The sequence below is a fragment of the Aplidium turbinatum genome, chromosome 3 (genome assembly GCF_918807975.1).
Source record: "Aplidium turbinatum chromosome 3, kaAplTurb1.1, whole genome shotgun sequence".
In the NCBI taxonomy this organism is placed as follows: domain Eukaryota; kingdom Metazoa; phylum Chordata; class Ascidiacea; order Aplousobranchia; family Polyclinidae; genus Aplidium; species Aplidium turbinatum.
This window is the reverse complement of record NC_137474.1, coordinates 21,435,925-21,447,868: the sequence shown is the minus strand read 5'-3', so window position 1 is coordinate 21,447,868 and position 11,944 is coordinate 21,435,925. Positions and strand designations below refer to the sequence as shown.

General features: G+C 37.4%; 2 protein-coding genes across 2 annotated transcripts; one reads left to right on the top strand and one right to left on the bottom strand.

Moving 5' to 3' along the window:
• Positions 1 to 2,694: 2,694 nt before the first annotated feature.
• Positions 2,695 to 4,985, top strand: LOC145767374 (uncharacterized). The gene is made up of 2 exons (XM_082579183.1): positions 2,695 to 2,965; positions 3,280 to 4,985. Exon 2 carries the CDS (start codon positions 3,292 to 3,294, stop codon positions 4,600 to 4,602), a length of 1,311 nt encoding a protein of 436 aa, XP_082435309.1. The 5' UTR covers positions 2,695 to 2,965; positions 3,280 to 3,291; the 3' UTR covers positions 4,603 to 4,985.
• A 227-nt stretch (positions 4,986 to 5,212) lies between these two features.
• Positions 5,213 to 7,036, bottom strand: LOC145766632 (uncharacterized). Its single transcript, XM_082578346.1, has 2 exons — positions 6,944 to 7,036; positions 5,213 to 6,523 (listed from the first exon to the last, which is right to left on the bottom strand). The coding sequence occupies exons 1-2, from the start codon at positions 7,034 to 7,036 to the stop codon at positions 5,213 to 5,215; spliced, it is 1,404 nt and encodes a 467-aa protein (XP_082434472.1).
• Between the last annotated feature and the right edge of the window lie 4,908 nt (positions 7,037 to 11,944).

The following is an 11,944-nucleotide window of genomic DNA, read 5'->3' as shown; positions in this document are numbered from 1 at the left end:
GAAGTTAACAATAAGCATTGATCAATAACTTAACGCTATCTTGATCAGTTCCTCTGTCGAAAAGTACCGGCGACCCAGTCCGTCCGACACCATCCCGCGACTGAACACCGAGGGCATTATGGCCAGCAAGCTCAGCATTATCGATCTTGATACGAGCTGTTTTCGTACGCGAAAATACGTCACGGGCTATCTTAGCCCGGTGCTAATTAATCGCTAATAACGGGTCGGGAGCTATAAAAAAAATATATATAAAAATCACAGAGACAAAATATTTACTATTTTACAAGATAATAGCCATGTGCATTGTGTGTATGAAATTAAATTTTTGCCCAACAAATTTATTGAAATAAAGTGTTTGAAATGAAAAACCGTCAGAAAGTCGATTTTTAAAATAGCTTCAAAATTGAAATTTGTGAATTATAACATGGAGCAATGCTAAACTAAACAAAAAATTACTTTTGCTCATAAATATAAGGCATTTTTGAGCCTTTTTACATTTCAAAGTAATCGCACTAACATTTATAGGCCTATTAGTAAAATAGAAATCCCGTCTTTATTAAAAGTCTAGGTAACAGAATCCAACTTTTGCACAATAACAAAGTATCACACTGTTAACCAAATAAGACAGGGAAACAACACTTTAATAGGCAATGCATATTAAATACTATACTCAATTGAAAAAAATATTGTTTGTGTCCAATTGTACCCCGGTAATGGGGCACAATTGGACATTTGCAAATTTTATCAATGGTTTAGAAACAACAGTTTAAATCAACACAAAAGTAATCAAGAAAATGACAAGGGCTCTAATAAATAGATTTCACTTGTTTATTGCAGTAAAACCAGGGACGTTACCACGGGAAGGGGGGTCTTGGAAAAGCAATTTTACCCCCCCCCCCTTTAAAATTTGTTGTCTTGTCTCCCAAAACATGGATTTTTAATGTTATTACAACGTTTAAATGACATTGTATTACATGAGACTATATACTATTAAAAGAAATATTCTTACAGTATGATATACCATATGTGTTACTGTCCAATTGTACCTCAAAATTTGTGACCAATTGTGTCACACACTCCAACATCAATTTAAAGTTGGGCAGAGACAACTTGTTCTAAAATCCAGGTCAAAGCAAAGGTAATGAAAAGATACTTTACTGTAGGCTGTATGGCTTAAACAGAAAAAGAAACTAAAAGTTTTTAGTTTACATAAAAAAATTACGATTAAAACAAAATCCACAAAAAATACTATACAGTTGCTAAAAGACTTTCCACCGCCAAACTCAATAGACCTTTCCCGCAGGTCTGTGCAACAAAGCGTGACGTTGAAAACAATCACCTTCGCGGCTTCATTTGCAAGCACGGAGTTGCTTGTGAACTCTTGATAACTTGTTTAGCGGCTAGGAAAGGTTTCGTAAAAATGTGGAACCAACTTTGAAAAACAACAAACTAACTGTTGTGCAGTAGAACTTGGATAACTCGTCACTCTAGGGGGAACAGAAAAAGTGACGACTTACGCGAACTGACGACCAATGCAAACAGCCAAATTTTGCCATTTTTTCGTGTCGCATTAATTTCATGGTGCTCCGCGACCTAAGTAAATGCGATAGTGGTAAAGTGAGACGAAGTGGAAAGCGAGAAAAGAATTTAATTACGCTACACAATAAAGTACAGTACAGTAATAACGCACTTAACAGCTTAACTGAAGAACACAGATATTTTTGACTGCATTTTGCTTGCAAGTGTCTTGTCAACCATGTTCTTCAGAAAATTTAGTCTTGTTCCTAATTTCGCCTTCTTTGAATTTCGTTACAATTTCATACTTAGCTTGTAAGTTTAAGCACTTTACCTTTCTCTTCGTCATCCTGCGTTGCTGCAACTTTTGTTTACACGAAACGGTATTGTCGCAAATGAATCACGCACGTGGTGAACAGCGCTTCTCTTATCGGCAACAGAGCACGTGCGCGGTGCTCGCACACCCGCAATCGACCAGACCTACATACTCCACGCATGTGCGTCTGGCCCGATAGAGTGTGTGCGTGCACACGTCTTAGCGCAGTAATTTCTTCTCGAAAGAGTCTGTAAATGCCACGCCAGCATTTGGGTGGATGACAACTTAGACGAATTTTACGTCCCAGGGGAAGAAAAACAGTGACGACTTAATCGAATTGACGAATTATGCGATGACCACTTAACCGAACTTGATTGTGTACAAAAGATAGGCTTTCTGGCGGGACCTGGCAATCATTGACGACTTGGGCAAACTGACGAGTTTTCCGAAGACGAGTTATCCAAGTTCTACTGTATTTCATTTATATTATTTTTATAAGTAAAACAGGCCAAGTGACATAATGATAATGAGCTTTCTAATTGCACAAACCTAGGCAATGAGAAAACTGCTGGTAATGTGTTGGGTTGTAAGCAAAATGCTGTTGGTGTAGAATTCCGATAGATTTAAAATTACATACTGCATTACTATCTTAGTAAAGATAGGTGAGAATTGTTGTCTTATTTACTACTACAAGAAGAAGACTAACGTTTGTACATTCTTCATCTCCTTATATTTCTGAAATCAATGTGTCACTTGTACTTGCACTAAATGTTAATTAACCGGAGTAATATGGTTTGTTAACAGATACAACTTTTACATACTAGGATACTTTTTGACATTATTGTGCAAAATGGATTGTTGGACAAAGTGCTTAGAATCTTTGCCTTCATTTAATGTTGGAGATATATCAAACTGGATTGGAGCCTCTTCAAAAGCCCTTAACCGTGGTTATAAATTTTTTATAGAGGAGTACGTAAAAGAAATCTCAACAAAATTGAATGAAAACGGAGAGTTTTTATGCAAAGCAGCATGTTACAGAAGCCAAAGAAGATCTGAAAAGCCACATGATGTTGAAACTAAAATAAATGTTGGCTCCAAAGAAGTGATGGCTGCTAATTGCTCCTGTGTAGCCGGGTAAGCATCTTTATATAAAAATACCTTGGCTAAATTTAGGGTGGTAGCAGACTAGTGGACTGTATGGTCGTTTCTTTGTCTCCCAATCATTAACCAAACTCAAACATTGTATGTATTTTTATTTATGTCACTCTTGTGTTTTGATAACAAAACTATTAATTTTTTTTTATAGCCTACGGTAAGTTATGCAGATTTTACTTTATAAAACTAGAACATTTGTTTCTAAAATTACAGATATTGACATGCATAACATAAAAAATAGTGAAAAATCATAATAAGCTTAGTACTGATGTGCATCTATTAAATTGTTTCAGACGTGGTGGAAAATGCAGCCATGTTTCTGCTTTGTTATATATAAATTACATCATTTCCATGTGCAAGGCATCAAAGAAAATCCTACTGCTACATCATGCACCAGCCAAGAACAAAAATGGCATAAACCAAGAGGTGAAGTGATTACCGCAGAACCACTGATGCAGTGTATTTTTGCTAAAGCAGATACTGATCATGGAAAGCAGCGACTCAAAAGCCCAATCAAAACCCGACTGTATGATGCTAGAGGTATTGATATTAGAGGACCACTTAGGGAAAGTGAAATCACAAAAATTAAGTCTTCCTCATCATCCAGTGCTCCGTTCAGTTATTTGCTAAACAGGCCTTCTTATCAAGAAAATACTTTTGTTGAAACTATTTTTGGTGCAGTTGGGGCAAATAGCCCTTTAAGCTATCAATTACAAGACTTTGGAAATAGCAGCAAGTCATTTCAGTTTATTTCCAGCAATGTAGTAAAGTCGTTATTTCAAATTAAAATTGACAAAGCTGTAATGCCTCCATTTTTGCCAGTGGCACCATTGAATATAGACTTTGAAAATTTTACGGCTGACTTACCAACATATTTTAGTAACTTTTTGCAAAAGCTAAGCATTAATTTGGAGGAAGCACATATTGTTGAGAAACAGACAACAACCCAAAATGATACACCGCTATGGCATGAGCAACGCAGATTTCGGTTAACCTCTTCCAATTTTGGGAAAGTTCTCAACAGAAAATCTGAGCCATCAACTTCATTTCTACAAAACATTTTTTATGCACCTAATCTTGATCATGTCAAAAGTATACGACATGGACATGTTACAGAAAAAACAGCCTTGAAGGCTTATGCTAAGCACATGAAAGTGGAGCTGTGTAGGGATGTTGATGTCTTTCCTTGTGGTTTAGTGCTGAATCCTGGCATTAGCTTTTTAGGTTCAACTCCGGATGGTAAAGTTGTGGACAAGTTTGAAAGTCGTGGTATATTTGGATTAGTGGAAGTAAAGTGTCCTTACAAATACAGAAATGCAGATTTAAAAGAAGTTGCATTAATTAAAGACTTTTATCTCCACTTTGACAATGACGTTTTAAAACTGAAAAGTAACCATGAGTACTATTATCAAATTCAGGGGCAACTCGCTATAAGTGGACTGCAATGGTGCGATTTTGTTGTTTCAACTTCACAATCCATGTTTGTGCAACGTATTCATTTTGACATTGTGTTGTGGTCTCAATTCATGCTGCCTCATCTTTCCACCTTTTATTTTGAGTATTCACTTCCATTTCTTACAAAACAAATGGACAGCAGTAGCTCGCAAACGGAGTAATTATATTGTAGATTACCGTTACATGCTTGGGCACAGCAGCAAATAACTTCACTTTTTATACTGTTTCTGTTGGCGTTATGAATTGTAATGTACAACCCATGAATGTTGTATATACATTATACAATACATGCTGCATAAATTTGCTTCCAATGTGATTTTGTACACGTGGCTGGGTGGCTTTGCTGTTTTAAGTTGAATATGTAGTGAGGGGTTAAAAACGTAAGATAATGAACACAGTATAAGGTGCGTACCAGTAATCAACTAGTTATTTTCATTTTACAGATTGCTTTTTCTTAGTCATTATTCATTCCTGTATTGTATATTATTTTGTGACCATAGATCAATAAATCCTATGTAAAGTATATGACACTGATCATCTAGTCAGCTTTGTCACTGTTGTAGTTCATGCACCACATCTTTCCGTCTGTCTCAATAGGTCAATTGGTTAAGCGTTTGACTTAATAAATAAAGAAATCAAGCGGTGCTGGTTCGACTCTTGGGGTGTGCGCTTGAGCAAAAATCAATCCATAGCAGTCTAGTAAATGTGCAACTACACTTGTAATGCTTAATACACACAAACGCGAAGAAACAAACAGTAGGGCCTACGGTATTATTCAACAGGCTCTGAAATAATTGGATCGTGAAAGTTCGTTAACATACAACACACCAACCATACTTCATTCAGAATTCCAAGCATGTTTATAGGAATCTTTCTGTCAAAAATATGATATTGTTTGATTTTCCTGATTGCCCTTTCAACATGGATACAATGACGAGCAATTGATCGAGTTGTGAGAACATCGTCTTGAGTCAACTGAGGGTTCTTTTTCAAGAATGGAGGAATGTTTAAACTCAAGCCTATTTCACCTATCTCTTTGTCAATCAGAAAACCTTTGTCAGCCATTATGGCATCGTTGAGTAGGAGCTTCCCAGAATGTAAATTTCTCTTCAATAACTCAAAAAACCCACTTCTCTTACAGATCTCTTTATCACTGATACTACCAGTGTACAGTTGTGACACGAACATTATTCCTCCTTTTAAGTCAACCCCGATTAGTCCTTTCACAGTGTTTGTTGATTTGTAGTTTGAATATGTTTGGGACTGTCGCTTAAAGGAGGATGGCATGGCCAAATGTAGCTCGGTGCAGACAATGATCATAACGGTGTTGGGATAGTCTTGCTTAAACTGAGGTTGCATGATAGAAAAAATGATGTCTCGATGAGGAAAAATGTTCACACTTCCTAGCCTAATGTATAGAAACTTTATCCAGGAATAAAATATGCGTTGAACAGAGGATACAGAGATTCCAAACCTTGTGGCTATATCTACATAAAACAGGCCTAATCGAAGTTTCATCATCGTCAATAGAAATTCATCCTCAGGTGAAAGTTTGTGAGATGTTTGAGCATTTCCTGGAGATTTGGATGTTTCTGTCATTTTACAATGTGCATTTTCATCAAAGATTTCATCTGCATTTGCATAAGTAGATTTATGTCTCACATCATAGTACACAATGTTCTGTCGATTTCTTTCTGGCAACACACTGTCAAGAACATTGTAAAATGGCTGCATGTCCTTAAAACCAGTATAAAATTTAATTAAACTTTTATCTTGGTGGCTGGCAAGAAATAAAATTCCAAAATGTGGCTGAAGTTCGGATATGTCTGTTTGACTTGACGATGAAATGTTTTTTAGAATTTCAGTCAACTCTACATCTGCTGTATTGACAGGCACAGCTCTTAATATGTGTCTTCTTTCATTCGACTTATTGCTCCATGTAAACTGTGATGGGATAGAGCTTTTCTTCAGTACATTTTTTGTCCGATGACGTATAATATCTGTTTCAGTAAAATGTTTGGAGCATATGTAAGAATGAGAAGTAGGGGTGAAATTTTTTCTTCTTGTTCGACGAGTCCAAACCTAAAATTGGAAATAAAATGTATAGTGTAAGAATTGGATAACCGCCATGGTTCAATAATGAAAGTGTGCTTTCTTGAACCAATTTGGTCCATCACATCAGAAATCCTGGTTCATCAATATTTTACATCCTTACTTTTCAAGTGGTTTATAATTATGGCCAACATGTATTTTTCCAAAATTGGTTTATGTAGGCTACAGCTACACGTATTAACAAGACTATCGTCCAATTCAAAAAAGTCGCACTGGTCATTGCCATGCTCTGTCGGTACATTTTCAGTATATAATAAACACTTCATAAATCTACCATCTAAACATTAATGGTTTTGTTGTAATTAACGGTATTTGTTGCATAGTGAAACACTCATATAACAGTAGGTTGACAATAAAAAGGAATAGTGTAAGTAGTGATTATTGACTTACTTTTCTGAGGTGTTTATCTTCAGGAAACTTAAATAATGATACATCATCATAAGATGTCAAAGAACACCCGCAAACAGCACAGTATTTCACCATAGATTCTATTCATTAATACTATTACCCTAACAAGTATAAATTTTTGGGTAAATGTGTCTTGACTAAGGAAGAAAAACTATAGGCCTACATAGCATTGAGTATCCTACTCTTTCAGAAGGCCCTTCACTAAGCACTTCATTTGTGGTAGGCTACCGGTACCAGTAATCCGTTATCACAATTGTTAAGGCACCATAATCTCATTGAGCAGGCCTGCCATTAAATCTGGCATTCTTTTGAAAATAGATAACTTAGCCTAATTGTTATCCTCAGTCTTCAAAGTATTTTTAGTACAAAATGTAGGGCTAAAAGCAGCGACTATGCGATCACAACGACAACCAAAAGTTCTAAAACTGTGCTTTGCCACTATGAACTTAGCCAGCGAAGTTCTTTGTTTTCAACGTCACGCTTCATTGGTTGGCTGCGGGAAAGGCCTATAGGCTACACGACCAACACAAACTCTTAGAATTTTCATAGTACAACGATTGATGTGAAACCAATTTTTTGCCAAGGCATGGAGTTCCAGAGTTTCCAATTTTTTCTATAAAATACGATGTCCAATTGTACCCCATGTCCAATTGTGCCCCACTCTCCCTTACATATAAAAAAGTTATTAACACTTGCATCAAGGGCGATTTAAACTTTACCAAATTCAAGACGTGAAAAGATTCTCAAGCTTTTATATTATGAAGTCTCGAGACAATAAACAAAATGAATGTGCGATGTCATAAAGGAATGACTCAGAGCAGGGCCGTTGACAGGATTTCTCGGGCCTGGTACCAATTTATTTTCGGGCCCCCTTGACCGACAAAGTTATGAATATAGAGGTTATGTACAAACTTTTATTGATGTCGTTTAAGCATGGTCATTTAACAAATCTTGCGCAATCTTAAAATTTCTTGAACCGCAAAACTTACTATTTCTATCTAGCAGTTGCTTTTTTGAACTTTTATTTGTCACATGGCGCTAGAGTATTAGCCTACTTTTCGATTCCATTGATGTTTTACTGGTCATTCTAGGCTCACCAGAAGAGAATTTACAGCACTGCAGACAGTCAGAAAGTTTTCAATTTGATTTGGGAAAGGTGTTTGGGCCAAGGTCAAACATTTGCTAATTGTTGCAATCTGAAAAGCGATTTTGGTCTAATTTGTAGTGCAGATATAGCCTAGAGATAGTAATCTTCTTACCTGTAAGCTACCATTTAAATTTTTGAGTTTGAACAAATATTAGCCTGTTTATTTTGAAATTCGTGTTTCGGGTAATATTCGTGGTTAGGGATATCACTATTCTAGACTAAATTCTTATTTGACTGTTTGGTGGCAGAAGTGGCTATTTTACCACCAGAAAGCTGAAGTGGGCCCGGTACCCAGAAGGGGGGCCGGTACTTTACCATCTGACAGCTGAAATGGCTGTTTTAACCTCTGATGGCAATTGCTTTAGATCTGATTATATTAAGATCTTGATAATGTTTGAAATCGCGGGGAATTTTTTAAATCCGGGCCCCTTAAATATTCCGGGTCCAAAAGTACCACCTAGACCCCCCTGTCAACGCCCCTGACTCAGAGAGGCAAAAAGTTACTTAAAACCGGCTCAGTGTGACTGTTCTTTCTTTTTGATAACCGCTATGTATATGAGCTGCTATCCAACCTGTCTTCTTCCTAACTTTCGACTCAAGTTCCACATGTGTTGAGTGAAGATTGATGGTATATTGTTAACAAGAGACGGGTTCAATTGTGATGTGGAATAGTCACTTCACACTCTTATTACTAGGGGGGTGTGTTATTTGACGAATTTCACGATGGCAACGTGGTACGGTGCTTAAGATATGTGGAGTAGTATCCAAATCCGGAATATGAAAATAATTATCATAGTGGACCACCCTAACCCCCATGTACATGCCCCCTGAAAAGGGGGTATCCATAAATTCACCAAAATATGAGTTTTTAAGCCTTTTCACCAAACGACGTGTATTTTGGCGGTATTTATGGTGCTCCTATAGGGGTTTTCGGGGTCTGTGAGTTCAAATATGGCATTAGAAATTACCTCCAAAAATCCAATATAATGGTAATCCAATATGGCGGCCAAAATGGCGCTTAGAATGGGTACTTTCGTAAAGTTTAACCAAACATAATCATGTAATATGTCGAATTATAGGTTTTCGGGGGCGTAGAATACGAATTCATGATTATTTCAAACAAAAAATAAGCTGATAACAACATATTTTCAAACTTATGACGTATATGTAATTTAGTATAAAACACAGTATTCAGCTCTTTGTTAGATTCATGCCGTCAAGAACAGAATTTAAATCAGTCATCGTAACATCCGCTTTGCCACTCAAATTACTCAGGTAAGTTTTCAGATTGGCTCCATAAACAGAAGATGGCAACTTTTTATGGTCTTTCAATAAACGAAAAATGTCATTTTGTTTTGGAACTGAGAGTGCAGTGTCACGGGCGTATCTGATCTCGAGGTATAACCGCTTCTGTTTCTCAATCTCTGTTATATTACTATTTAGAATCTCATCCACATCAGAGTCCTTCGTAAAAGGATCGCCTTGTTTTTTCAGTTTGTTTAAATCATTATTTCGTCGTTTATCAAATTGTGCTACATTAGCTATTTTTTTGCCGGCGAGGCCCTGTTGTTGCAAATGCTTCTGTTGCTCATCCCAGGCTTTCATTATGACGGGAATCGTAAACTTTGCAATGTTGCCATATTCTCGGAATGAACCAGAAGATTTGGATTCTATCAAGTCCTGTGATTTGGCCTTTACTTGAACAGTCGACGCACACTTTAAGTTCTTGGCGCCTCGTTGTTTGAGTTCATAATTTATGAATCCTACCGCCCGTTCTGAATCCAGATTGTGTATAGGGGCACTTTCTAGTAGGGGGGTGTGTTAATTGTCGATTCATACCATACGCTGCTAAAAATTTGTGGAGCAGTATCAAAATCTAGAATATTTATGAAAACTCGACATACGATTCCCCTAACCCCCATGTACATGCCCCCTGAATATAAGGTACCCCTATTTTCAGAAAAATATGAGATTGTTGGCCTTTTCACCCACTATACTTGCGTTTTGGTGGTATTTATCTTACTCATATGTGGCTTTTCGGGGTCTGTGTGTTCAAATATGACATTAGAAAATTCCTAAGAATTTTCAATATGGCGGTATTTCAATATGGCGGCCAAAATGGGGCTTGGAATGGGTACTTTTGTAAATTTTGACCAAACATAGTTGTGTGATATGTCGAATTATAAGTTTTCGAGGGCGTAGAATACGAATTTGATCCCAAAAGTAGGCTTATTCTTTGCTGGCATGCACAGTGAATATACCTTAGTATTTATACATGTTCATACTGATGAATTATGCTTGTTATTTTGCATTGTGTTTAGCAATATCCTCAGGATATGCAGAGTATCGACAGATCGCGCCAGACGGCTGTCGTAGAAAAATCATACTTGGAAGAAAAAGCAGAGATAAGTGGCTCCTCCGAACAATCAGCTGAAAAAAACGAAGCGAGTATGAAGTAAGTGATTCCGAGGAAGTTTCAAGAGGACACAGAAAGAAACGAAAGCTCAATTTTGGTCTCAGTATATCTGATGAACATGATGACATGCCAGCGCAGTATCGTCACATCCGTTTAGGTGAACGAAAAGTGCGTCCAGAGGTTTACGAGGCAATGGACAATTAAATTAAAAAGCGTCAACCACATGTCAGAAACACAGGCGGCCGTTGTGACCATCTGCAATAAGGTTTTTGGTCAAAAATGGAAACTTCATAATGAGTCTCCCGATGAAATAGATAGAGATACGTTGCCTGATAAGCGCAACGTGAAACAGGTGGGGCGAAGTTTAGAAGCTTTGGCGTTAGATGAAATCGTAAAACAGATGATGGACAGCGATGAAAAATCTGCAGTTACGTACGCAGATGACGGATCAAAAAAGCAAGGAGCTGGGTCCTTCTCAGTTCAGGGTGTAACGGTAAATGGCATGTTTCGACCACTACCAACATTGCCAATTGCATCCGAGACTCGTGAAAACCTAGCAGAACTGAAGATTGCCGTGTTAAATGTGTTATCAGCTGCTAGTGGAGTTAGCACCAAACTTCTGTTTGAAAAACTTGACTTCATTCTTACTGATCAGACTTTGCACAATCTAGAGGTAGAGAAATTTGTAGCTGAAAGACTTGAGACTGGGCGCATCCCTGATCACCTCTTCTGTAATGTGCATCCAACATTGATGTTCAATAGAATAATCACGAGGTTATCGGCAGAGATAGAGAACGCTCTTGGAAAGGACAAAATCTATTCAAAATTCCTCGTTGAAGCAAGTAGGCTAATACACATTCAAGTGTGACCGAGCAAGCACTCGATTGCATAACAAGGCTCGTAAACCACGACTTCAATCATAAGCCTTGGAACAGAGCAGTGGATTTTGATATCTTCATAGCGCCGAAAAAGAATCTTTCCCTATGTTTAAAAGATGAAAGATTTAATCGGTTGACACTCACTTGCGCTGTAGTTGTTCACCATCTTCAAGACGTGAATAGATTTCTACAAAAATTTGAGCAAGTAACAAGCCAGCTCGCTTGTATTGTAAGATGTTTTCTAGAACTAGATTTCATGAGAGTAATGTACGTTGTAGGAGCACTGATTGGATTGCATCTGGTAGAACCTTTTCTATCCCTCACTACGGCAAAAACTAGTAAGTATTCAAAGCTAACAGAAGCTTTCCAAACACTGAATAAAAACCTTCGTGAAACCGATGCTCAGGCTTTGTTCAATCTCCAACAGCCTGCACTCAACTTCATTTTCCTGGAACGCTTCAACCAGACAACATACAGCCAAGATATCCGTACGTCACTTAGTAAAGCAATTAAAGACACACGTCCTGTTATTACCAAAACTA